The 27457-nt window shown below is 34.2% G+C and overlaps 1 protein-coding gene across 4 annotated transcripts in view; it reads right to left on the bottom strand.

The window, feature by feature from the left end:
- Nucleotides 1-683: 683 nt before the first annotated feature.
- The window catches only part of IFT57 (intraflagellar transport 57), a 51860-nt gene continuing 25086 nt past the window's right edge, over nucleotides 684-27457 (bottom strand). For 3 of the 4 annotated variants that reach the window (XM_008588795.1, XM_008588796.1, XM_008588806.1), the window contains 6 exons: nucleotides 25144-25266; nucleotides 6417-6488; nucleotides 5446-5577; nucleotides 4032-4094; nucleotides 2084-2150; nucleotides 684-1079 (listed from right to left, as the gene is read on the bottom strand). In XM_008588795.1, coding sequence (XP_008587017.1) covers nucleotides 901-1079; nucleotides 2084-2150; nucleotides 4032-4094; nucleotides 5446-5577; nucleotides 6417-6488; nucleotides 25144-25266 — 636 coding nt within the window. In that variant the 3' untranslated portion in view covers nucleotides 684-900. The remainder of the gene's footprint in view (nucleotides 1080-2083; nucleotides 2151-4031; nucleotides 4095-5445; nucleotides 5578-6416; nucleotides 6489-25143; nucleotides 25267-27457) is intronic. The other variant, XM_008588800.1, reaches the window with a different exon arrangement.

Below are 27457 nucleotides of genomic sequence, written 5' to 3'. Positions count from 1 at the left end.
ACATGCGCTATCTCCTGCTTTGTGCTCCCCTGATCAGTATTCCCCAGTTCTAAGTCTGGTGCTCTAATATTGTTTATTTCACCAGTGCGTACATCCAGTACAGAAAGCTGCTCAGTATGTAAGATGACCAGTACTACTGGAGGTTGATCGTCACATGACTGGTCACCATTCCTTCTCCTACAGAATGGTTCTTTAGTATAGCTGACACCACAAAGGTAGAATTGAGACGTGCATATCACCTTTTCTTCATTCCAGGAGACATGACTGAAATATTTAAGAGGTCTTGGATCCTAAAAGATGGACTCCCTATAAAATTATTTTAGCCATGAAATACTCATGATAAGTAATAAATTTCAAATGTTAATAAAGATACTGAAGATTTTTGTTTTGTGTTTTTTTTGTTTTACACTTAAAAAACGGTAATTTCAGGTAAGCCTAAACCCGAGGCAAGGGTAGTTCTGGACTCATGAAAAGTACCATCCACACATTCTTAGCTGCTCTGGGCAAAGAGCACTTGTGATCACCACAGAGGTGGACCAAAGCAAAGGGGCCTAGACTTGTGATAACAGTCCATGCTTTCCACAGAAAGTAAGGGTCATATGTATTGGCTAATGCAAAGAACACTAAGAAAAACAAGCTGCCAGGCAGGCGCTTTGACATAGGTAATGATTAGTGAAAGCGTCTTTGAAAGTGAGAATTTTTAAGTACTTTATTAAACATTATATTCAGTGTAAAGGCATAAACCATCATAATCACCATGATACAATATGTGTGTATATATGCAAAAAATACCCCTTGAACATGCTTTAAGAGGTATAATTGTGTTCTGAAATCTATGTAACATAAAATACAATTTGACATTAAAAAACGACTAATCAGAAGCATGAAAAACAGTACATTTTAATAAGAACCTATTGCTGATTCTGGAATAATTGTTGCATGCATGTCCCTAGTCATGTTGGACTTCTCCTTCAGTTTTGATTGGAGTAACGTGTGCTCTACAACACCGATCCTAATATCCATCTGAATGGTTTCTTGCTTCAGTTTTGTTAAACTCTGTTTAATCTTCACCAAAGGAGCTACAGAATGAAAATAGCATGGAATAAAAATGTTCATTTGGATTTTATCAGTGTATCACAAAATTGTATGAAATTTTCCTCAATTTGTCTTAAGCCAAAAATAGGGTTAAAAACACAGCCTACTGACATTCATACAGTTTTGCTGTGGCATTTTAAACATCTGAGATTTTCAGGAGGGGAAATGAAGTATTGGATGTACTGAGGCTGAACTTTCTCCTTTTTTAGGGTAAGAGCTACTAAAAGATGTTTAAAGATGTGTTCAATATAATTTTATGGGCTGGTATATTTGTAGGAAAAAGAGATACAAAGGAGGAGAAGCGGAAGAGAGAATTACCATGAGATACAGAGAATGGGCCTATTTAAAACTTATTGCAAAAAAAAAAAAAAACCTACAAATCCCCTTTTGAGAGATCACTCAGTATGTATCATTAGAACTCTAGAAAATCTTTCTAGGGCATAGGAAAGCCTTAGGCAATAACCACTGGTCCATGTCAAAGTAACCAACCCACAGTGGAGGATTATTAATTCTCTATTTGGCCCCTGCCCAGTGAGGTCTACTAGAGAGGGGGAAGAAAAAACAAAGGTCACTACATCACTGCCTTAGTGTCATTTGGGCATATAGTTAGTGAGTGTCCTTTTGTACATAAAATGGGAAAATGAAGCTCCTTTGATAAGAACAGAATAAAACATTATTTTTCAAAATTGGCATAACAAAGTACATATTTAAATATTTCCCACTCTATTTTTGAATCAATACACTCTGAGTAAAAAAAAAAAAAACCTAAATTATAGTAAACAACCCTTCTCAGCAGATTTATAAGGATAACAGTACGCTGATTATCAGAAATCATTTTTGCACCATGTATCTCTTTTCAAACAAATAAAAAATAGTTCATTTTAAAAAGGAGATACTCTATTTATCAATACTACTTTGTTAAGTAGGTTTTTTGAAGAGCTATTTTTCTCTTGCTCACTTTTTCTCCTTAAAATGAGAGTGTACTTACCACCATCAGTCATGCTGCTGCCCTTTTCTTCCATTTCTTGTTTTACCTTATCTAATTCTTCTGTAACCTTTCATTGGAAAAAAGTTTTCAAGAACACTAAATTTTAATAGACTTCCAAAATTTTTGAATGATGTCTTGAGAAAAATTAATTTATATATTAATATAAAGGGAAATAAAGATATTAGGAATATTTTGGACATAATTCAAATAATAAGATAAAGAATGCAGAGATATATAAACTTTTTTCTTCTGAGAATTCTCCTAAATTTAAACTTCAACAAATTACTTTCACACATTAGCTTTCTCAGGTTACATGCAACATGTTGGAATAAAAACAATCAAAGTTGTTCTAGGCACTAGGCACTCAAACCCTACAATTATCACATAGCATCTACCATGACATTCTCTAACAATCAGTTATTAATTAAAATAGTATAAATATCCTAAGGAGATTTTGGATTTCTAAAGATTTTCTAGGTATCTTTCTTAATATTATAGTTTTATGAGAGATTATATAACCTTTCCTCTATAGGACACAGACAAAAATATTTATATCATATGGCTGTATATAAAAATGTTCTACTGCTCTATCCAAACTATGAATTCCAAACTCCAAGAGGCATACCGTGCTGTCATATTTGCTTAGATCTACGCTTTATGTTGAGATAATACTACTATAGCTTCTATTAGCAAAAGTCCAAATTGGCATTAATATAGGCGGAAAATACCATCTTTAAAAATTTTTTTAAATGTTATATGATCTAGAACTAAGCCATAATTATTGTAACTATGTAGGCTTTATTTTAGATCTACGCTCTATGTTGAGATAATACTACTATAGCTTCTATTAGCAAAAGTCCAAATTGGCATTAATATAGGCGGAAAATACCATCTTTAAAATTTTTTTTAAATGTTATATGATCTAGAACTAAGCCATAATTATTGTAACTATGTAGGCTTTATTTTTATCATACTGGTAAGTAAAATCTTCCTTGGGAATAAAGTGCTCATCTAAGTAAAACAAATTAATTTTTTTCAGGCACCTGAAATGTTACAACTGGGGATAACTACCTACTCCAAAAGAACTAGATGGTTCCCTGTACTCCCTTCAAGTGTTAATTTACCTAACATAAGCATGCACTTTACTTCTACATTTTATTTGCGTAGAAGCACCATAGGATTACAGTCTAAATATTTCTAATGTTTTATTTTTAGTATTGTAAAATATCTGTTTATTCTTCATATAATATCTATAAAAGAAACTTAATTCTTTACTGTCAAAACAGTGAAGCTTGGGATAATTATACTGGATTGTAACCAAAGATAATCTTGAATTTCAGTCCCAAATTGGCTACTGACCTGGTTATAAGGTTTTCTCCTCTCAGCTCTTCAGTGAAAAGTGGGAATATAGATCAGGTCTTACCTCTCTTGCAAGATCATGAAAATAAATGTAACAATATGTGCAAATATTCTAGAAGTTCTCTGAAGGAAGAGGTTATAAGCCACTCTCAATTGAGAACAGATAAATACCCAGGATAACACACAAGTTATCAATAATAATCACTAAAAATAAATCTTTATCTTGCAGACTAACATTATAACTTGTTATAGACTCCTAATTCAGTGCTTTACCTACTCTTCTATATGTTAAATATAATTATTATTTTTTTAAAAAGGAAAAGATTAAGGAAGTTTATAAGGATGCTAATATTATGATCAGATTATATGCTGAATTTAATACAGCAACTTCAGGCATCCTATTAAAATAAGAAATGTGTAAGTAAATAACTGATTCACTGATAAGAAAATTAGGGATTTTCTCCTAAAGAAAATGACTTAAAACCACAGGAAGAGATTATTAAAATAAGCAGTATTAAACCATCCACTGGCTCTGAATGGCTGGAGCCCAGCTGACAGGTGAGAAGCACAGCAGGAGCCCAGTGTGTACCTCAGACAGGAGTCTGGTCCTTTCAGTTACTCCTCCATTTCCCTGCTGGTATCGCTCCCTTGCCTAAGGGGGAAAACATTTTGTTTTAAGGACAAATTTAAAACAGAAGCAGATTACTTAAATGTGACCTCTTTGTGCTTGCAATTTCTGCATATTATTTTATGACAACCCCCCTCCTTATTTGTGAATACATTTGTGAAAGTGACATTTAACTGTAGCTATTTTATGTCCCTAATAGGCACCATGTATTTAACTAGAGCACTATAAAATGATGAACTACCTTAACCTTCACATACTGACTGTGTAACTTGCATGGGACATGGTTCACAATAAAAACTGTCCTCAGCCATTCCTAAATAGTTTAGGAGACTGGCTCTTGGTCAATTTAATTTGCATGCTATGAAGAGAAAATCAGTCCTAAAAAAAGAAAAAAAAAAGTAGAGCATCAGGCTCAGCTATTAATAAGGATTAACAAACAGTATGACAGTACAATCAACTAGAACATGTTCTTAGAAACTAATCTAACAATTAGTTAATATTAGTGTTAGATATGGTTGTTTTAATCAGATAATTTTATACCATTTTTAAGTAAAAAGATTCATGAATAGATGTGTATATGAGGGAATAGTGAATTAAACAAATAATATAACAAAAAAGTAAAGATTACTATTTAGTCTTTGAGAACTTCTGAAAGTACAGAAGTATCTCAAATTTATTTCCACTTTTCTCTTCTTTGAACCTCGTGTGCTGAAAGTAAAAAAAAAATATGTCTTCAACTAATGTTTATAAGTGTTCTTACTAGTCTTCCTTAACTTCAGGAAATAGGGGGCAAAAATCTCAAAAGAAAGCCTTTAGATACCTACTGCTGAAACAAAGAATTGCTGCTTTTAAATGCTAGTGATTTTATTTTTTGGTTAAAATTCTAAAACTTCGAAAGAATGAAAAATTTGTCTCATTTCATTAATTAAACTGCTTGTCTCTGAATGTATCTTGCTTTCATGTTCCTTATTGTGTGGTTGTAAGAAGCATAGCAAGGTCTGTCTTTTCCCTCTGACACATGTAAATGCATATTATTCTTCCTCCTACTCCTGTGGTAAATTAACAACAGACTTGGAAACAAAATCAGGTGTCCTGACACTTCGTTCCTGTTCTAAGCCATGTTCCCCAACAATATATAATTTCATTTTTTAAGATTAAATGAAGAAGTGCATTTAAAGACTTGTAGGAGATAATTTCTATTACATGTCAAATGGAGATAAGTTCTAGTGCCTTAGTTGGCTTCCTAAAGGGGGTAGAGAATCAATGTGTTGCTGTTTGTGAAAAGCATTTCATGAGTCTCAAATGAGAAGTGTGTCAAGTTTAGGGATTAGGGTCATGAATTGCAATAAATCCCTGGAAATCATTCTTAAATTACCTCACTCAGCTGGGCTTGAGCTGCACGATATTCTCGAACCAAGTTCTCAAGCTGATTGTTAATGTACTTTTCTCGGCTGCCAATCTTTTCCAGAGTCCTGCCAATTTCATTATGGAGTTTGTCCAAAAATCCCTAGAAATTCCATGGGACTTTAGTAGATAAAATAACTCACAAATTTATTTTTCCAAAGATATTTAAAAATGGGTTAAATCACCCTCAATCCATTTCTCAAATGATCAACCACATGTGAAAAGGAGACAGTTTGAAATTTTCAAAAGCAAAAGAAGTCTGTGGTAAGAAATATTTTAGTCACACTTTGCAGAATGTTAAAATAAAAAATGCACCTGGTAGTATTAGTCAATTCATTTGTCCCTATGTAAATCTAAAATTTATGTGATTATAATTAGCTTTATATAAAGTTCACAATCATAGTAGGTAAGGGACTTATTTCCATAGCACAATTCAGAGATGACTGGAGTATTCCAGTTGGAATTAGATCCCTAAACTTATTGCTCTAGCTGAGACCCTTAACATTTCACTCTAATTTTGCATCTTTGTGTCATCCTCCAGATGTCCCTGTTTCTATCAGGACAGGAAGCCTGGGGAAGCTACAGGTTCTGGGAATTGCTGGCCTTGTGTTCTCTCATACTATGGGATTCAGTGAGGAAAAAATGATGAAATGCTTCTCTAATATGTATATTGGATGTATGTGTTTGATATATGTATTATATTTGTATACATAATATATACAGCTTTTATAAATAAAAATATAAAAATTATATTTAATTTATAAATTAGTTTCTTTAGTTGGTTTAAATGCTAGGACTGTTGAAATGTAATATGGTACATTCAATTAGTAAGCTCCTGAAGGGCAAAGAATGTGGTTTTTTTTTTTTCTTTCATGTTCTCCCACAATAGGTGTTGCACTGATGAATCAATGTATATTGATTCATCTGAAGTAATTCACATACCTTGGTCTCTTTTAGAGCAGACTCAATTCCACTTTTGTGCTGGTGCATTTGGTCAACATGGATTCTCCAATCCTGCAAGCATGAGAGCACATAGAAACAATGAAAAATGTAATGCATTTCCTTCTTTCCTCTACTTGCTGTGAAGTAGTGTCCTTTTTTCTTAATTACTTAGGTTGCAGCCCTGTTTAAGGTGGGAGAGTCCTATATATAGCTTGCAATCAGATTATAAAGAAATATGTGTACAGCACTTGAGGATAAAAGGTTCCAAATAAATGTAAATTATTTTATGTGTTCACAGAGTGAATGTCTGACAATTTGAATATAAATTATTCCTGCACTGCTGGTGGTTAATATTTATGACTACCCAGCAAAGTGAAAAAAAAATAATTCTAATTACTAGAAATGAAATACTTGTTTAAGCAGCAACAATTATGTTTGCAGAAGCAACTCTAGACTCAAATATCATATGTCAAAGATTAGTTTGTCCCATGGAAATTAAAATGGTGTCCTCTTATTCAGTAAAACTTCTGAGTCTCTTTCTTAATAAGTCCATAATAAATACTAGAATTCATATATTTTGAAATACTGCCTACTACTAGATTGATCTAAATTAGTGTGTATATTTGAAATCTACACCAACATTTGAATTTCCTACAAGATATCTTCAAAATATTTCAGTTTATATTACAAGTAACAATTTTAAAAGACTTGAGACATACCCATAAGAAAAAAATAATATGGTAAGTTGAAGCAAGCGATGGAACCAGGATATTTCTAAATCACGCATATCCATTTGTATACCCTGCTGCACCACTTCACTATCAACACCATTTTGTGAAGAGAAAAATATTTTGTGAATAGTCCCATTTTGCCTATTTCTTAACTTTGAAACAGCTAGTAACTACAGGGTAAAAATATTCTTGGGCACTTCAAACACACCAATTATAAAATTATAATATATTAAAACTGCCAAGAACCTTAAACAGCATCTAGTGTCGACTTTGTCATTTCATAGATAAGCAAACAGAGGTCTGGTGACAGAAAGGGCCACACCCAGCGCCACAGAGGTAGTGGTGTACCTTGATCAGAAGTCAAATGTGCTAATTCCCACACAACACATACTGGCAGTTCAGAAGGGAAACTGGCTACTTGACACTAGTGATGGTGCTGGAGCAGAGAAGAAATTAGCACTTTCCTTTATCCTTAAGCATTTTTGTCTCATTAGCAAAGAGTATCTCAGAATATGAGAGCTGGAAGGGACCTGAGAGATCATCTACTCATCCATATAACAATCATCTAGTGCAATGTTTTCGTTTTACAGTTAAAGAGACTGTTCACCACCCGTGACTACGACTAGACAGATCTGGCAAGAGAAGGAAGCCCCTCCAGCTCAGCCGGTCAACACTGAACAGGAAGGAGGAGCAACTAGCTGGCCTCCTGCAACTGGACCAAATATCGTTAAGCCTCAAAACAAAAACCTATTTAAGCCCAAGTAAGCATCTTTATGAAATAAAATGAACCTAACAAGTATCATTACATTATTAATTTTTTGAAAAAATATTCATCTTGCCTGGTTCCAAGAATTTCAGAGGGCTTAATAAACACCAAGCTTAAATATTTACATATCTTCCCTTTCTTCCTATCAGTTTCTGTTTGTCTTTGCCTCTGTTTTTCTCCATATATATGTATGTAAATACACACATATAAAATATGCATAAATTTATATATATATATATATATATTTTATTTACAATAATGGATGTGTTTAACATAGTTTGTGTTGTGCTTTTTCTACCCAGCATTATTTATAAATATATTTTTGCATGTATGGATATTTAAAACATTTTGAGAGAAGCAACAATGCCTGACTCATCTATGTATAACACTGATAACTTACATTGGTATAAAACTCCATGGAGGAGCTGATATTTCTGTGGAACCCTGAAACATGAGTAGCATTTCAACAGACTGGAAAGAAGGGGGAGAGGAAGGATATTTTAGTTTGAGGGAGTAAAATGAACAAGGAAAATACACAGATAACAAGTAGCCTAGGCTGGCTATTGTATAAGTATAAAACACAAAGTTCTTGGGGTAGGGGATGGATCATGAGAAAATAAAGTAGATTAAATTAGATCAATGGCTTTGCCTATAACAACTAATGAGTGTGAATTTTATCATGTGGATAATGAGCAGCTATCACGCACTTTTGGTTTTGTTTTAAAGACAAACGTGTTTTGAGAGAGTAACAGAATGAAGGACTGATTAGCAAGGTAAGAGACTAAAGACTGAAGACTAGTTAGGAGGCTGTGTAATGGTCCACATTAAAAAGACTAGCAGGGTTTGAGTCAGAGCAATGCTGTAAGAATGGAAGGGAAGGGATGGATTCAAGGGGCACTGTAGAGGCAGAACTAGCAGGACTTGAAGACTGACTGAGGGGAGGTGTGAGTGTGGGGCAGGTGAAGTCAAGGTATAGAAGTAGAGAGAAGGTGTCTTTAAGGTTTCTAGCCTGAGGAACTGAAGAGACAGGAATACCACAGATTTCAGGGATGACAGAAATACTGAGAATTTGGTTTTGGATTCGTTGAATTTGATAATCCACTGGAACATTTGTGTATTCTTATAGTCCATTAAAATGAAAAGCTAGTAATGGTTTATAATTATCTGCTAGGCAAATTTGAATATTTGTTTTATTAAAATCTTCTAGATGGACATATTTCCTGATGCAGTTATAAAAACAAGCCTTAAAAGTGTTCTTGCTCTTTAACCTAGCAATTTCACCTCTACAAATTATTCCCAAGGAAATAATTGGGAATACATACAAAGACTAACGTACAAGTTCTTTGTTAAAGTAAAACAGCAGAAAACACTCTAAATATCTAGCAGTAGAGGACAATTTAAACTAATTTTGTAATATTCATTCCACTACTAAAAATAAAGGTCAAAATCAAGCAAAAGCTCAATGATACATTGTTTGGAGACACACATATGTGAAAACAGTAATAATAAAAAAAAGAAGCTTGTGAGAGTACAGGAACTTGAGGATAGTGGTTACTGTGGGTGGGAAGGGGCGGCAGCAGGGCAGCACACAGGTAACTTCAAGGGTGCTGTAATGGTCTAGTTCTCAAATTGAGTAGTGGGTTTGTTTTATTATTGAGCTTCATAATTGTATGTATATTACATATTACATACATGAATATTATATTTTAAAATATTAAATTCATGTTCTCAAAAATATTTAATGACCAGCAAAATGCACAGTGACAGCATATAGTAAAATGGAAAATACAGTCTCAAAAGAGTATATTCATTAGGTATTCAATTTAGTAAAAATTAGTATTTGTGTATATTTGAATGTGCATGTGTGTGTGTGTGTGTGTGTGTGTGTGTATAAAGACAGAGATTTGAATATGGGTGCCTTTAAATGTTTTCTTTATCCTTACAAAATTTTTCAAATTTCCTACAGGAAATTTTATCATCTTAATTATCAAGGAAAAGAAAAGGCAAAAACCTTCTAGATGCCCAAGAAATTCTTGAAAGAGGTTTAATAGCATTATAGAAGAAAATAAATATGAATAATTATAATTGTGGCATTTTAAAAACATGAATATAAAAAGGCAAAATACATAGCTTTTGAAATACTACAACTGAGATAGTTAAAAGCTTTACAAAGGTTTGTGGAAGAATGGAGAAAAAGTGATGGGTTTTAATATGTAAGGACTTCTACTTGGATCCCTGAAATAAGTAACATTAAAAGGTACTATTCATAGATGATAGCAGTTCTTACATTAGTAGAGAATCTATTAGTTTACAATGCACTTTTATATAACTTTCCTTATTTGAGACTCACGAAGGTATGGAGATAGATAGATATTGGCATCCCTTCTTATTCACTTCTGCTTTCTCTGTAAGCGGGTTATGAGATCTGCTGGCTGGCTGTGGGAGGAGTATACTTCCCTGCTCCACTGATGCTGGCCACAGCTATGTGATTCTCCTTAGTCAGTGGAATGATGGTCCACCCAGCACTGTGCAGAAGCTGAAAGAGGCATCCAGCCACCAGCTCTCTTGCCCTTTCTCTCAGCCATGATAATGAGTGTGCCCCACATAGGGGCTCTCCTTTCAGCCTGGGTCTGGGAGTAAGAAACATGGAACCCAGGTGGATTAGAGCTGCAGCTGAGCCACACATCAGCAAACGTGTATTCTGAGTGAGAATAAATGTGTTACTGTTATGGCAAGCCACTGTGACCTGGGGGCTGTTATGCTGAAAAACTGATTACATATACATAGTTTATAGTGAGAAAAATGAAGAATCAGATAGGCTAAATGACATTTCCAAAGTTTCATGTCTGGAAAATGGAAAGCACTCCCAAACCAGTACATTTTCCACATATTGTATGGTGCTTTTCTTTGTGATAAAATGAACTACTAAAGCATTTATAAGGCAAACTGCGAATTCTTTTATATATCAAGTGAGAACATGTGGGCTCCTAAGGTCTGCTGGTCACCTAATCCAAAGTGCTCTAAAGTGTCTTCATTAACAATCATTTCTCCTCTCTATTAGAGGTGTTTCACCTAATCTTGCATAGTTTTTCTCTCAATGGAATTGAGAAGACTAATAATGATACAGTGTATCATTTCTTTAGACCTTCTAAACCAAAATCCTCTCATTCAAAATCTCATGTATGATTCTATCACTGATGAGGTAAATAGCAAAGGTATTGTTTGACCATAAACCCCCTCTCCACTCCAAATTTGTTAGCACTAAATTATGTTATATATCTCCCTTTTACAGAAACTGGAGAACTGTAATGAAGTATCTGCAGATGGTGATTCACAGCATACCATAAAATCAAAATGTATGACATCTAGTTGCAGCTATTCAGGTGACGGGCAAGATTATATGGATATCTGGGTTTTACTTCAACAGAACAACACCTGAAAGACTTCCTTTGCATATGAAGACACATTTTGTTTCTTCTTCTGGATCTCCAACTCAATTCTTAAAGCTTCTCTCTGAAACTGCACAGGAAAAAGACTAAATTATGAGCTAGGGATGGTAAATGGAACTTATATCTGTGTATAAGTTTCATTAGTTTACAACTTGGAAAATGTCAAACTCCGTTTTTTTCAAAACAGAGCTTGAGCTTCATGTGTGGAGAGGCATAGTGCTGAAGAATTCTTGATAGAAAAAAGCTGAGGAAGGCGCCTTCCTGCATGCTGGGATGCTTTTCTCTAGGCTCAGGAAAAATCCAGGCCAGAGCACAGTGACCTTAGCAGTTTGCAGTTCACAGGGGTCTATTAGCAGCACCTTTTGCTTCTCCCCCTCTAAGAGGAGAAGCAGGCTCCAAGGCTCTGATCCATCTTGAATCGCTTTCCATCACAACAAATGTTACTCCTGGTCTGTCATCTACCCTACCTTTCTCCTCTATTCTCACTGCCCTTCCCCCAACTGTGTTATGAATAATTACCAGTGAAATCTTAATTCAATGTTTTGTTTTGCAGTTTTATTTTAGTGAGTGTAAAAACATTTACAGGGACTTTTAGAAGCTCCATTTAAGACACCTTATCCCATTTTTCTCATTAGGCCTTTGTTTCAACTCAGAATTCACTTTCTCTAGGGATTTTCAGGATCACTTTAATGTATGAATTTCATTTCCCTAGTTTGTCACCCAATTTCAATAAGAAGCACAAGAAATTCTGATATTTCCCAATTCAAAGTTTTCACATTAAATATATGTATATTATCTTGGTTGTTTTGCTAAAGCATAGACACTAGGGAGGCTTGTTACTTCTAATCTGCTATAGACGAACAAACTATATAACCTTGCTAGAACTATCTCTAAAATAAAGATAAGTAAGTTCCAAAAAAGGATATATGAGACTCTGCTACAAATAAAATGTATAAGCTTTAGTGCAGTTTTTTTTGAATGGTGTATATTTTGGCCTTTTAGAAACCTTTTCTCTTTCCTTGGGTATAGAGTAGTCCCCCAACAGTTGTATCTACCCTGAGATCTTTTTAAATCTAATAATGGTTACTACAATGTTAACATTCATGGAATGCTTAGTTTGTGTCAGGCAGTATGCTAAGCACTATTGATACATCATTACATATAATTCTCTTAAAAACTCTACTAAGATGAGAAAATTGGGACTTAGCTATTTTTAAAGACTTCCCAAGCTCACCCAAGTAAATCCGTGGTTGAGATCAAACTCACAAGGATCACTATACAATAACATCATTTCCCTGATGAAATACAATAAAGTATAACTAAACATTTTAAGGGGATAATAAAACTAAGGGGACTTTAGTTTTAATTGTAATATTTGAATTTATACAAGAGTGTATTTATATAAATTATGTAATGAAAATGAATTAAAAATTTTTTAGGATAAACATATATATTTTAAAACTTTCTCATAAAGAAATATCCAAACCCATATGGCTTCATCAGTGAATTTTCCCCAACATTTAAGAAAAGAAATAGTAATCTTACATAAACTCTACCAGAGAACAGAAAACAAAGAAAGGGAAATTGCCACCTTGTTTTATGAGGCCTGCATAACATTACAACAAAATTTGACAAGGACAACTAAAAAACAAACAAACAAACAAAAAAAATTACAGATAAATAGCTTTTGTAAATGTAGACATAAAAATCTTTTAAAAAAATTATCAAATCAAACCCAGTAATATAGAAAGAGGATAATATATCACGATCAGGTCGCATTTATTCCAAAACGCGAGGTTGGTTTAATGCTCAAAAATCAATCAATATAATTCACCACAAAAGGGAAAACAAGAGATAAATTGTATGAGCATCTCAATAGAAGAAGAAAAAAAAATCATTTGAAAAAAATTTAACATCCTTTCATGATAAAACTCTTAGCAAACTAGGAACAAAAAAGAACTTCCTTAATCTACTAAGGATATTTATAAAAGTCATAAAGCTAACATCATACTTAATGGTGAAACTGAAATATAGAATGCTTTCTCCCTGTTAATACCACTTACATCCAACGTAAGATTAGAGTTCTTAACCTGTATATCAGGCAAGATAAAATAAAAAGGTATAAATAAGGCTTGTAAAGAAAGAAGTGAGATTGATGTTATTTGTAGATGACTTAATTGTAAGTGCAGAAAAGGCAAAAGAAGCTACAGGCCTACTGTTTGAATGAATAAGCAAATTTAGCAAATTTGCTGGAGATATACTCACATACCTATCTCTATATCTCCATTTATATAGCTATATCCATTATACATACCAGTAACAATAAACAGAAAATCCAAAATATACCATTTTCAATAATATCAAATAACAACAAATAGACAAATGTAATAGGGAGTCCTGATACAGATGCACACATATATGCTCACTTGATTTACAACAAAGCAGTGCACTGGTGAAAGGATAACCTTTCAATCAACTGTCTGGGTGACAGAGTTTGGATGTGTTGTCCCCACCAAAACTCAAATGGAAATCTGATCCCCAATGTGGCAGTGTTGGGAGCTGTTTGAGTCATGGGGGCAGATCCCTCATGACTGGATTAATGCTCTCCCTGGGGGAGGGGGACCTGAGTGAGATCTTGCTCTACTAGCTCCCACAACAGCAGGTTGTTTAAAAGACCTCGCACCTCCTCTTTCTCTCTTGCTTCCTCTCGCCATGTGATCTGCTTGTACCCACCGGCTGCCTGCCACTTTCTACCATGAATAGAAGCAACCTGAGGCCTGTGCCAGATGCAGCTGTCCCAGAATCGTGAGCCAAATAAACCTCTGTTCTTATAAATTACCTGGTCTCAGGTATTCTGTTATAGCAACACGAAACAGACTAATACACTGGGTCAGTTGCACATACATAAGAAAACCAAGTGTACCTTGAGTTCTACCTCACACCATACACAAGAATCCAAATTTAGATGTACTGCAGATCTCAATGTGAAAGGCAAAACAATAAAGATTCAAGAAGAAAACATAGGAGAATATCTTCATAACACTGAGGTAAGCAAAGATTTTTTCAACAAAATGTAAATATTAGCCATATTCTGCCCCCCAAGATCATTTTGAGTGTATTAAAATTAAGCCACTGTTTATCATAATACACAAACAATGGACAGAAAAGGGAAACTGAAGAGGAGATATTTGCAGTACATATATCTGACAGAGGATTCATATCCAGAATATACAAAGAACTTGTATAAGTCAAAAGCAAAGGCAGATAAACCAGTAATAAAAGACAAAAGAGGATATCCAAATTCCAGATAAACATGAAAAGGGGCTCAATCTCATTAGTCAGGGAAATGCAAATTAAAATGACAATGAGATATCACAACACACCTATCATAATGACTAAAATAAAGACTAAAACTATACTGAATGCTGGTAAAGATGGAAAGCAATCTGAACTTTCATATACTGCTAGAGGGAGTATAATTTTTATAACCACTTTCAAAAACTATCTGTCAGGGTCTACTAAAGCTGAAAATACACATATACCATGACCTAACAAGTCCACTCCTAGGAGAAATTCCAGGAGAAATGTGCACATATGTTTGCCAAAAGACATATGCAAGAATTTTCATAGTAGCATTGTTTATAGGAGTCCCAAACTGGAAATAATTCACATATGCCCAGGTGCAGGCTGCCCTGGGAAGGATGACACCTTGAATTTGGCAGCTCTCTGCCACTGAAGGAGTGGACACCTGGAAGCTGTCTGCTGACCACACTTTCTGTGGCTGGGCAGCAAGTCCTTGCTTATAAGGGGATTTGGACAACACATCTCTTTTTTAGCTGCAGTGGTAGAGAGGGAGGGCCAAGTTTGAATTGCAGTTCAAAAATGACCAGTCTCAAGATTTCAATGTGGAATATTGACGTTCCTGTGACATGTTTAAGAACCCATCAATGGTTAACAATAGAATTCTTTGCAAATCTGATGGCAGGAAATTAGACTAAGTGAAAGAGGCCAGGGTAGAAGGAGCTACATATGTCTAAGTTCACTGTAGCAAATATTTCTGGGACAATTCTATAATCTATCATGCTTTCTGCAAGGACATGAGCAACATATTTCCCTCCTCCACAGAGAACACTCCTTTCCCTGATAAGAGAACATTATCTGTATTCTCTTCTCACCATTTTGCACGAGCAGATTTGCAATCTCTTCTGGTTCTCACAGTCAGAATTTTCAGCTTCTTTACCGCCCACATTTGTGCATGTATTTGTGTGTGAGCTCACGTGTATGTGTGTGTGAGAAAGAGAGGAGAAGAGAAGGTGAGGTTGTCCATTCAATTAACTTCTTCATGAAAATGAATTACTTGCTTAATGAAAAATGCCCAACAGGTTGCAGGATAATCACAGAACACGGCTTTCCTGAATTTTTTAATGTGTCATTTTTCTTCCATTGCCAGAAGCATAAAGTCTTCTGTGGGACATTCTCGTGGTGTGAAAGCATGATTTTACTTTTTTAAGTATTCAAAGAACTAAATATGCAAATTAAGAAGAGTTGAATGTGTATGTGTGGTGTATGTTGTAGTGTATTTGTTGCAAAGGGTGTGGGAATAATCATTATTGCTGGTAATACATGTTTCCTTGAGGAAGTAGAAATGCTGTCTAGATATTTCTCTCATGGCAGAGAAAAATACAACAGTGTGCAAAGTGGGTAGGCAAGGCTATCACAGCAATCACTGGTATTGTCACACATGCCTGTAACTTACCTGAAACTGGAAATCCATAATCTCTATAATAAAATACTTCGTTAGTTAAATAATCACATTTCTAACATGTGGTCAGAGATTACCTTTACTGACTACCATCCATTACTAAAGAGTTTTCTTATGTTGACTCAGACCTATTATTCATACTTACTCCATTCACACCCCTTTTATAGGGCCACACAGATCTCCTGAATGAGAGTTTCCAGACTATAGAAGGAGTTACAAACCCACAGAACAGATATGACTAGACAGACAGGGAGTGAATGGGGACCCTCTGAGAATGCATGAAAACTCATAGGCCAAATCAGTATCTAATTATTACACAGGATGCTGAGTAACCATGTTGGAAAGCAGGACCATATGACCTTGACATTCTCTTCCAACTTCAGGAATCTACTAATCAAAACTTGGATCTCATACTGATATTCACTCCTCTACCCCATCCCCCCCAAAAAAGCCTCCTCCAAACAATAAATAAGAGTCATTTCCTACATGTTTGAAGAACCAAGAAACATAAATCATTACCTCAGTATAAGGAAACAGAATCAAAAATAGTGGGATAAGGATAAAAAAGCATTGGTGTAAAATTTGTCCAAATATTAAGACATTTTTAATAAAACACAGTGATAATGAGAACTATAATATGGTTGATTGGAAAAGTTAGTAAAGCCAGTAAAAAGTACATTTTGTAGGAAGGTCCACATGATAAATGGTTTCTGCTTCAATTCATATTTTATATTAAATAATTTAAAGGAAACATTAAATCATACTTTACAGTAATGAAACATTTAGGCAGTCCAGAAATTATAATTATAATCAATATGTATTAATTCACTGCTCTCAATCATAAATATCTATTTGAGATATATCAGCAGTGAGGTATTAGTAATTTCCCTCTGCAGTACTTACATAAGACACAGTATTTAAGGAAATAATACTGCTTATTTCCTTAAAATCTGTTACAACTGTTGAATCTCTTAGTTACAGCTGACGGTAATCTCTAAAAGGAAAAAACTTATACTCTATTTCAACTTGTAATAAATGGAACCTTCCCCTTATCCAGTTGAAATATTTATCACAATCAGGGTAAATAGGAAGGAAGGCATCATCAACTGTCTTTAAACACAGAATATCCTGAATGTTCAACAAGACTGTGATAGATGTAACTAAAAATCTTTTCTAGCTGCTTAAGGATGGCTGCGTTTTTCTCTGACCTTTTGCTGTATTTTTACATGTATAATTTTAAACACAGTATTCTTCCCCACAACCCTGATATCTGTCCATGACCCATATGCAACAAAGAAAAAAACAGCTGACCTTGCAAATACAACTTTAAGTTCACAAAATAAGACCTTGTTTAACAATACAACAGCACCAAACAATATTCTGCTCTTTGAAGTCTTTCAAGAAAGCTTGCCTGTAAAAGTCCATCAGTGAATATTTCCCCTCATCCTCTGAGACGACAATGTGGCAGTTGAGTAATCATGCAGACTGCTCTAAAAATGTATGTGTGTCTAGTTAATTCAGGCAGTTTATTTTGATAAAATTCACCTCTTTTTGATTATAGCAGGTGTTTCAAGGATAAATCTGCTGAAAATTGTATTTTGCTTAAACAACAGGAGCATGTACATTTATGGCCTTACTATATTAAAAAGCATTTATTGTCTGGCAGCAATAGATACAATTACAAACATCTGTGACAGTAATTGAAGTTACTACTACTGCATGGAGTATCATGGAGACCAACTTATTACCACTTATGTTTACATTTGTTACTGGTAATTGTAAAAGCTGATTTTTTTAAAATTTGGTACCTTATTTTTCTTTACATTATGTGAATATTTCTCAACAGAAGGTCTGTCTACCAGAAAATCTATAAGAATTATAAATGTAGTTTCACTATTATTCAAATAATAGGGAGAATCCCATTTAATGACTATTATAGACAAAATATATTCCTGTATCCTAGCTCACCGAATATATTATAACTTTTTGCTCATAGATGCAAGGATCCTATCAATATATCCTATCCAACAAGCAGAGAATAAGTCTTAAGAAATGCTCTTTAGTCCCAAACAATTTGTAAATCCCTGCAAGCCCAAAATATTTAGAAAAGCTAAATTTTATTAACACAGGTATGGCAGAATGTCAAAGCAAGTTGCTCTCTCCACTGCTTTCGAACAAGAAAAATACCCTTTTTTGCTTCCAGATACAGATTTGTCTACAATACTAAAATGAGAATGCTTACCACTGGACTTTGCTGCAGGATTTGGCTTTCAATTTGAGGAGACTTAGATCTACTATAGCAATTCTGTTGTGGTCCCTCCGGGTTCATTTAAATGGAATTCCACCTGCTGATTAACAAGGCCTCTCTCCTCTCTCTTAGGTTTTCACTCTCACAATGTCTATAGAGCCCAAGGGCTCGAGACTATTGAAATCCTTCCATCCTTAGCACAAGAATCTTCCCAAAAGTTTTCCTGCTGTGAATTACTCTAGGCAACACCTGTACAGTTTATTTACGTTTTAAAAAAAATCCCAATTGCTTGGAGTTGAAATTTAAAGTTTAAGGTTCTTTTTACAACTGCAGTTGGAGAAAGTAAGACAGGTATAAAAGCAGTTCAGTGAACCAAAGGTTTGAAATAATTAGAAACCCATGCTGTAATACTTCCAAAGCCTCAAAAATTTTTTTTTATTTTTATCTAAATGCCTTGTAATCAGCCTAAAGATTTACATAATTACAAGAGATATTTTGGTGGAATGAAGGGGGTACCCTATCCAACTATCTTTTAGAACAACAAAGCAGGAAACATTTAATTATAATTTGGAAAAAAATCTAAGTCATTAATAAAAATTTTAATTACAATATCCACAGGGCATTAAAGCATGTTAGAACATTTTTCATTGTATTAAATACCTAATATTAAATCATCATAATGTACAATATTTTAGTCCTAAGTACTGTGTAATTGAAGAAAAGGGCCTATGTAAGGTCTACCTGAAAACTGATTTCACACTTTCTGCTCTTTATTTCTGGGCAACAGGAGTAAACATTATTGTTTACTTGATTTCTACTGTGGTAAACACACACACACACACACACACACACACACACACACACACACCATTTCTGAATTGAAAAAAAAAAAATCATTGTCCTGATAGACTAATAAGATTGATGACTTAAGAAGCCACTTTCCTCTGGGTGAATGAATGAAGTTGAAAGACTGAATATACAAATGGACAACAGACAATGGCCAGCGCATATACAAAAACAGAACTCCAACCCACAATCTACAGCAACCAGTCCAGGAACCCAACCACAACCTCTGTAGCAATCAACCCAGAACAGTTAGGACTTAATCAAGGACTGCCAGCTTCCCCATTTTTGCCCACCATTCAACTTCCAACTTAGGACCAACAGATAAAGCCAAATACCCGCCCCTAAGCAACCAATCACATAGGATGCCCTACTGCTAATTTAGCCTACCTCCAGATTACCAGTCATCTCTGAACATATCTGAAGCCTTTCCCTTTTTCCCATATAAATCTTTTAAATTCCCCTACCTGCCTTTGAGCCAAATACAAGTGATGGTGGCTGACTCCCTTGCTATAGCGAGCTCTGATTAAATAGCCTTTGCTTGTTCTCATTTGGGTGGTATTCGTTTATTTCAACAAAGTCAAATAAATAAAAGTTTGCTTTCATAGTAAAAAGAAAACTCAAGATAGAATTTTATTCCTCAAGAAACAGCATTAAATATTTATTTGGAGTTACAAAATTCATAAAAATACAGAAAATGAAAATCTTTATGAATATGTATCTACATTTTCTATTTCCCCAGAAATATGGTACATGTAGAATTCTTTGGCAGCTCAGCTTCAACTACTGTTACATTCAACTCAGCAATTATCAATTGATTCACTTAAAAATTTAAAAACATATATACGAGGGTACCTCAAAAAGTTCATGGAAAGATTCATATTACCTTTTAATTATATTTTTCCATGAACTTTTTGAAGTACCCTTGTATGTATTGCTATTATGGAATTAAAAATTTTTCAATCACATAGGAAAACGTTATCCTTCAATAATGACGATAAAGGACCCTGGAAGAGAGTCTCTCGTACAAGCTGAAAAAAGATAACAGCAGCTCCAACCTATAGGTTGGACTAACTGTACACTGTTGCAGTAATGAATAATTACCAAAGATTTCTAAATCTATTTTCTAATTTAATCTTCATTTCTGCTTCCTGCTCTCTGTGTTTTGCCTTTCAACTGAACTTCCACCTTCAGATCCCTCTTGTTTCTCTAAAATGACTCATTGGCACGATCCACTTCTTGCTATTGGTCTGTGCTCTCAGACCTTATGGTCCTTACTTATGCTTACCCATATTCGAGCCTCCAGCTCTCATATGACTTCGTTCTGCCATTTCTCCACCCAGAATCTAGAGCTCCTGGTTTGATCCGAACCTGCTGAGCTTGGCCAAGCCATCTCTGCTACCTGGCATTCAGCTGGGGATTGATGGTAACCTTCAAACATTATAGACTGCCATTAAAGTTATGGTTTATAAATTATAATGATGTGTGGAAATGCTTAAGATGTAGTGTTATATTTTTTTAAAAAGGTATAATCTCAATTATATAAATAAAAGCACACAGAAATAGTGGCCAACACATAGCAAGTGATTCTTCTGGCACCATTCTAAGTGCTTTAGATATGTTAATTCATTTAATCCTTTAAGAACACTTTGAGGGAGGTACTGTAATACAATCTATTTTACAGATGTGGAAACTGAGGCACAGAGTAACTTGCCCACAGGGTCATATAACTAATAAGTGTTACAGCCAGGATATGTACTCAAGCAACCTGGGTTTGGAATTTGTGCTTTTAACCGGTATGCTATATTGTCTCTAATACAATTGCTAAAAGCCTAGGTTGTCAGTTCAAATACCGTATCTGTCACTTACAAAGGCAAGACAGAAGCAAGTTACTTCTCTGTGTTTCAGGTTCCTCATTTGTGGGAAGAGATACCTATATCTCACAGGATGGTAGAAAGAATTAAATGAGTTAATACATGTGAGGTGCTAAGAACAGTGCTTGGCACATGGCAAACAGTTAGTAAATGTAAGGTATTATCATATTATATATACATTTAGTAGAGAAGAAACTAGAAAGATTCATCAAAGTGATAGTTATATGAATCTGATTATAATCTCATGTAAGGATATTAGGCTGATTTTATGAACATTCTTTAAATGATGAAAGGCATTAGTGCAGAAATTTTGTAAATTCTTCCTTACACAGATATAGGCACCAAATATAAAAGGACTATGTTAGAACACAATAATAATAATGTGAGATAATAATTAACATGTATTAGGCATTAACTATGTGTCAGACACTGTTTTTTGGTACTTTACAATTCTGTGAGACAATATAATTAGTTCCATTTTACAGGTAAGGAATAGGAAAAACAGAAAGGCAAAATAGTTACCCTAGGTCACAGAGTTAACAGTGGTATAAAGATAAACTCTGGAAGCCTTGGGGAGGTGTGTGAGACAGGCTCCATCTTCTCTGGGTCTTCGTGGCTACCACAGTTTCACTAAGTTTCTGAAACTTTAGCTCAATAAATCAGGAAGTGACAGTAGAACTAAATGTGTGATCTCTAGCTTCTAATTCACAGCACACTGTCTGCCCCCTTCCTCCTTGAAACATTATTTCAATATTATTTTTATAATTAAAAATAAAATTGTATTTTAAAAAGACTCAGTGGTTAGGATAATTTTTAATTAGTTACAGATCAAAGTCTAGTCTGAGTAAAATCACAGATGTTGTTTGATCTAACTTAGCTTAAATTCTACCAGAGCAATTGTGTAACACTTGTGGGCACCACTGTTGTGTCTAATAAAGAACAATAAAAAAGAGAGATAAAAATCAGAGAAAAAAACGGTATGAGAAATAGAGGGAAAAAAAAATAAGTGGAGTAGGACACAATATGTACAATCATAGTGTACCAACAACACTTTTAGATGGCACCAACTCTAGTGTAGGTATCCTCAGACTGCTTTTCTAAGGAATTGACGCCTGAGCCTTACCTATTTGGTCACAGCTGAGGCATTACAAGAGTGGCATGACCTAGAATTTGACTGAATTTATTGACTCTCTTGGCAGAAATTCTGACTGTCTTTAGACACATTATTCCAATTCGGGGCAGATCTGAGATGGTCTCTGGGTATATACCTACCCTAGAAGCAATCACCAGGAGTATTCACTATAAATAGTGCTAAAAAGGGAACTACTAATATCTTTCATTCAACTCAGCATATAACAAAAATCCTTTATCTTCAGTTGTGGAGCATACTATTTGCATTTTTGGCAACCTGTTTATTTTCCTAATTCTATTTTGTTTAAGCTAATATTAAAATTAGTTTGCATTCTTTGAGAACTGGCAACAGTAGCAAGTACTGGCAGATAACAGGGATAAGCTAGTTTAGCAATAAAAATCTGATTGCAACATCATGGAAAGAATACAAAATAAAATACTGGTATATGATAGGACTCATCAAAGCATATATACTATAGTATATAAAAAGAACAGAAAAGGAGGTTTACTTTTTTGTCATTCCCTGCTAGGAATCATAGAAAGAATAAACTGAACTTGTGAGAGAAAAAAGCAAAATAAATATTTGACCCAGTGCCAAATAAAAATGGGTCTTATTTATTACTAATGCAAGGGTATTTTAAGGAAATTTATAATTGATTCAAATAATGGAAGCCCTTTATTGCTTATGTTCCACATCTCTAAGCTACTTAAAAGTTAATTCAAAGGTGACCAGTAAAACACATTGATCCCCAAATAGTTAATTTCTATTTTTCTCCTTAAACACAAAATTGAGATCTTTAAATGTCCTAACTAGCCTGTGTTGAGTAAAAGGTTAATTATTTGGCCAAAAGTAAAGAAGTTTTGGTAGAGTCGGTAGTCAAGGAAGAATGGTACCTACCATGATGCTAAAGTCAACTTCTGATGGAAGAGGATAATGACTGTCAGAAGAGACCTTATATGTAAGCAGATTATTTTATTTTTATTCCTGAGACATGAGAAACATTTCTCTGTTCATTAGTCTCATTTTCTGAAACCAATGTACTTTATTTTTCTTAAGTATGCTGAATAAAGAATTGACCTCCAAGCTGAATTTCCCATTTGCCATATCTAAAAGACTTAGAAGAAAAGAAGAGTTTGTGAAATACTGGATACAAAGACCAAATGATCTACAGAAGAATTCTGAAAAAGTAATCAAAATCTAAATTCAAAATGATATCCACATATTCTAAAAAATACTGAAAAAAACCTTTATCTGATATTTTTGAATGCTGCCTATAAAACTTTATTATATAATTAATTTGGCACAGTATATCCTCATAAGATTAAGGCTAACAGTATAGCATTATGGTAAGAGTTCAACTTTCAAGTAGTTAATTCTTCCTCAAATCAGTAGAACACTAATTCTCCAAGAAACCAGGATTTTGATGATTATAATATTGGTCCATTACAGAATTTGACCTGTGCTTAGGTGTGTAGAACAGTACGTGTTAGCGTTTACATTTATATTCTTTCTTTCTTTTAAGTTACTTCTATTATGTGGAAATCAATGACTGCTTTTTTTAAAAAAAACACCTTATTAGGTTCTAAATGAGATGTTTGACTTGAAGAATTTACTTAGCTTGAAAGTAAACAAATTAAACTAGCTTCCTTATGGGATTAAGCTGTACTTGAGAGTTCCTAACTGCACAATTATTTTAACATGTTATTCTAACTAGAATCACAATAATAATGATTTTTAATCTTATGAAAAGAAATTTGTTCTGACAAAACCAAGGAATCAGAAATTACATTTTAGGGGAAAAAAATCATATTTTTGAAAATTAAGACTTCCAGTACAGATCTAATATGTGAAGAAGAAATTCTTATTAATATACTCACATATTTACATATAAGAGATATGCAAAGAATTCAACTCCAATGTAGTCAAACAATGATTGGGTAAATATATAGTAACAGCCTGCAGGTTTGTCCATTTACCTTGGATAGTGTTTGTTCCACAGCTGTTCACAGAGTAGAAAGACCTCTGTTGTCCTTATTCTATTCTGGGACTGCCCTAGGAATCTACAGGCAGCTTCTTATCTGTTCTGGGATACAGTTTTACAAACTCAAATCCAGACATTCTGAGAATGAATTAGCTTCTAAGGCACTCTGAAAACTGCAATCTTTGTAGGGCTTCTACTTAGGGGCGGACGCAGAACCACACTTTCAGAGTAAGAAGCTTCCCTAGAACCTTGTTTCTTAATACTGGGGGCTTATATCCAGCTTCCAAGGATGAAAATCCTCCTTTAGTTTCTTTACCTATCTGTCCGTAGCCCATTGTGTAGAGATTATTACACCACTAATGAGAATAGTTTTGTCTAGTCACTTATTAGCTTGTACTTATAAAATAGTAGGTAAAAAGGAAGCAGAAATTTGATACAATGGTCCAGTTCATCTGGTCTAATCCCTAAATCTTATTACATGTGACTTATTGATTATTTTTCTTAATATTTAATTTTTAATCCTATGAGTGTGTGCTGGATTACACAAGGCAGCTTCCAGGCTGCCTTCTGTTTTGCCCTCCAGCAGAGTTCTAAGCCATATTCTAATTCTAATCCATTGGTATATTCATAAAGTTCCTATTCACCTAAACAAAATATGATTTCTAAGAACATACACTGAAATGCATTTAGAAAATACTCCTTGATCCCAGGGAAGTAAGATGTGACCCAAATCATTCTTTCAAAGATCTCTTCTTTGCTTGTTGGACCATATTACATTATTTATTTATTCAACAACAATTTGGTAAATCCCTATTATGACAAAACACTGGAAACTGAAACATACTGCCCCTCTTAAATCATTTGTATAATTGGGAGTACCCCTGACCCTAAAATTGACTTTTAAAAATGTTTTTGAATAAAATGTGTTCTCTCTTCAATACCTTATTGTCAGTCCTAATCGTGACTTTCAGTTGTGGTAGTACACGTTCCACTTCCAGACTCCATTCTGCAGCATCTGTTGTGGATTCCAAAATATCTTCTTGTTTGGCAGACTCGTTCATGTCCTAAGAAAGGAAAGATATCACAAGATTGAGAGTTTATAAAAAGAAATGGTAAAATTTTGAGGCATTTTAGCTGCACTGTGCTACTTAAATCAAGGATGGTAGTGTTAAAATTATAGTGGCAGTAGAAATTCTTTTCTGTCCTCCTACCCATGTTGAAGGAAAATAATGTACAACCTGGTAGAATGGCAAAACAAGTATTAAAAAAGAAGCAAATATATGATTAAACTATGTTTACAAAGAACAACACTTTTGAGATATCAGATTGAACGCCATGGGAATACAATCAAATGGACAAGCAAAATTCAGGTATGTCAATTAGTAATGGTAGAGGAGATACACTTGCTCACTCATGTTTGGTAAGAAAACATTGTTTTAGTTTGAATTTATTATAATGAAACACACACCCAAAATCTGAAAGACAAAAAAGACACAATCCCAGAAGGAAAGGTCTCATTTACAAATTTTGTGTTCATAGTTAAAGTGATATTTTGGTTAGGTCAAACTATAATGTAGCTTAAAAATGCGATATAATATAGGCATACTTGAACTTAAATAGGGTGTGGGCCAAATCTCTGTGTTTGATTTCTTCCCTTGAGTAATAAAATCAATTCATTATTGTTTTTGAATCACAAAAGAAACATTTTGTCTGCTTATTTTTCTAGACCTTCACCTTTCAGCATTAAGTATGTATGAACTTGAAAATGTAAATAATGTACAAATTAATGATTTAAAGATAGAACCTAAGGCATTAATTTTGGTAGCAATTCTTCCTTTAAACTCCCTTGATAAATTATAAGCAAACCTAAAATAATTATGTAGAAAAAAAGAGACACAAGAGATATAAACAGCTAAATACAATGCATGAACCTCATATGGATTCTAATTTGAACAATCTATAAAAAGATATTTTGGAGGCAATCAGGGAAATTTAAACATAGGAGACTATTGGATGATATTTAGAAATTGTTATTAATTTTATAGGTATATTATGGCATGGTGGTCATGTTAAAAAGACCCTATAAGTTAGAGATAAGTGCTGAAACATTTACAGGAGAATTGACATGATGTCTGAAATTTACTTTAAAATACTATGGTGCAAAGAAAAAGGGGGGAAGCTTTAGATAAAACATGATTGACAAAATATTAATAACTGCTAAAACTGGGTAATGGTGTGTTAAGTTTCATTATCTTATTCTCCCTAAATTTGTATATGTTTGAAATGCTCCACAATGCGAAATTTAAAAATGAAAGACTACACAAATTCATGGCGAAACTATATTTTAATATGAATTTATGTCATTAGAAGACAATTCTTAGATGAAAGCTCATTTGATTAGTCTTTCCAATCCAGGCTAACACTAAGTAGAAGATTAACCTTATCTTGGGGTTTGTATTTTTGTGGAAGCTTGAGGTCTTTAGGAATTTTGAACTCACCCCTGACTGAACCTCTGGGGCACTGAGAACATAAGAAGGCTTCTCCTACCTCCTAGCTCATATTAGCAAGTCCTGAAAAAACTCAGCCTTAAAAGGAGCACATATTGCTTTCTGTTCAAAAACTCAGGGGACTATATATTTCTAACCTATTTGAGGACAGATAACTAATACCTGCTTTTCTACTTTATAATATGTGGTCTGAATCTATTCAGTTACATTCCATTTAGAAAACCAGAAGTGTAAAAAAAAAGTACAAGGATTAATTTAAGTAAAATGTGGAAACTCTGAGTGAAAAAAGCCAAGATTTTATTTTAGACATTAAAGTGCTTATATAGAAATATTGTATTATTTCAAATATGTAATAGAATGCTGTAGAATTCTATATAAATTGAATCCAGTATAGCACAAGAGCACCATAGCTGGGGAGGGGAAGGGTGTAGCATTCATGAGGTAGGCATGTTATACGAAAATATGTGTGATGGTAGCAGAAGAGACACTGCGTGTCCCTGTAGAAACCTAAAGCAATGAGGAAGCTTCTCTGTCATGTAAATCCACATTGGTATCCATAACATTCATATACTTGAAAGAGCCAGCCTTGTGCACACTCACTGGCACACCTGGGTACCTGTCCTGGGCTCCAGGTGGCCCAATTCGGATTAACTCATTTTCTATACCAAACAGGATAGAGCAGTGGATGTGGGGATAGGGATGTATCACTGCCAGTAACACGTCAGCCCTAACACTCAGCACATGTGTG

Source organism: Galeopterus variegatus, unplaced genomic scaffold (genome assembly GCF_000696425.1).
Source record: "Galeopterus variegatus unplaced genomic scaffold, G_variegatus-3.0.2 Scaffold132, whole genome shotgun sequence".
NCBI classification, from domain to species: Eukaryota; Metazoa; Chordata; class Mammalia; order Dermoptera; family Cynocephalidae; genus Galeopterus; species Galeopterus variegatus.
Note: the sequence above shows the minus strand (reverse complement) of the source record. Positions and strands in the feature narration are given on the sequence as shown.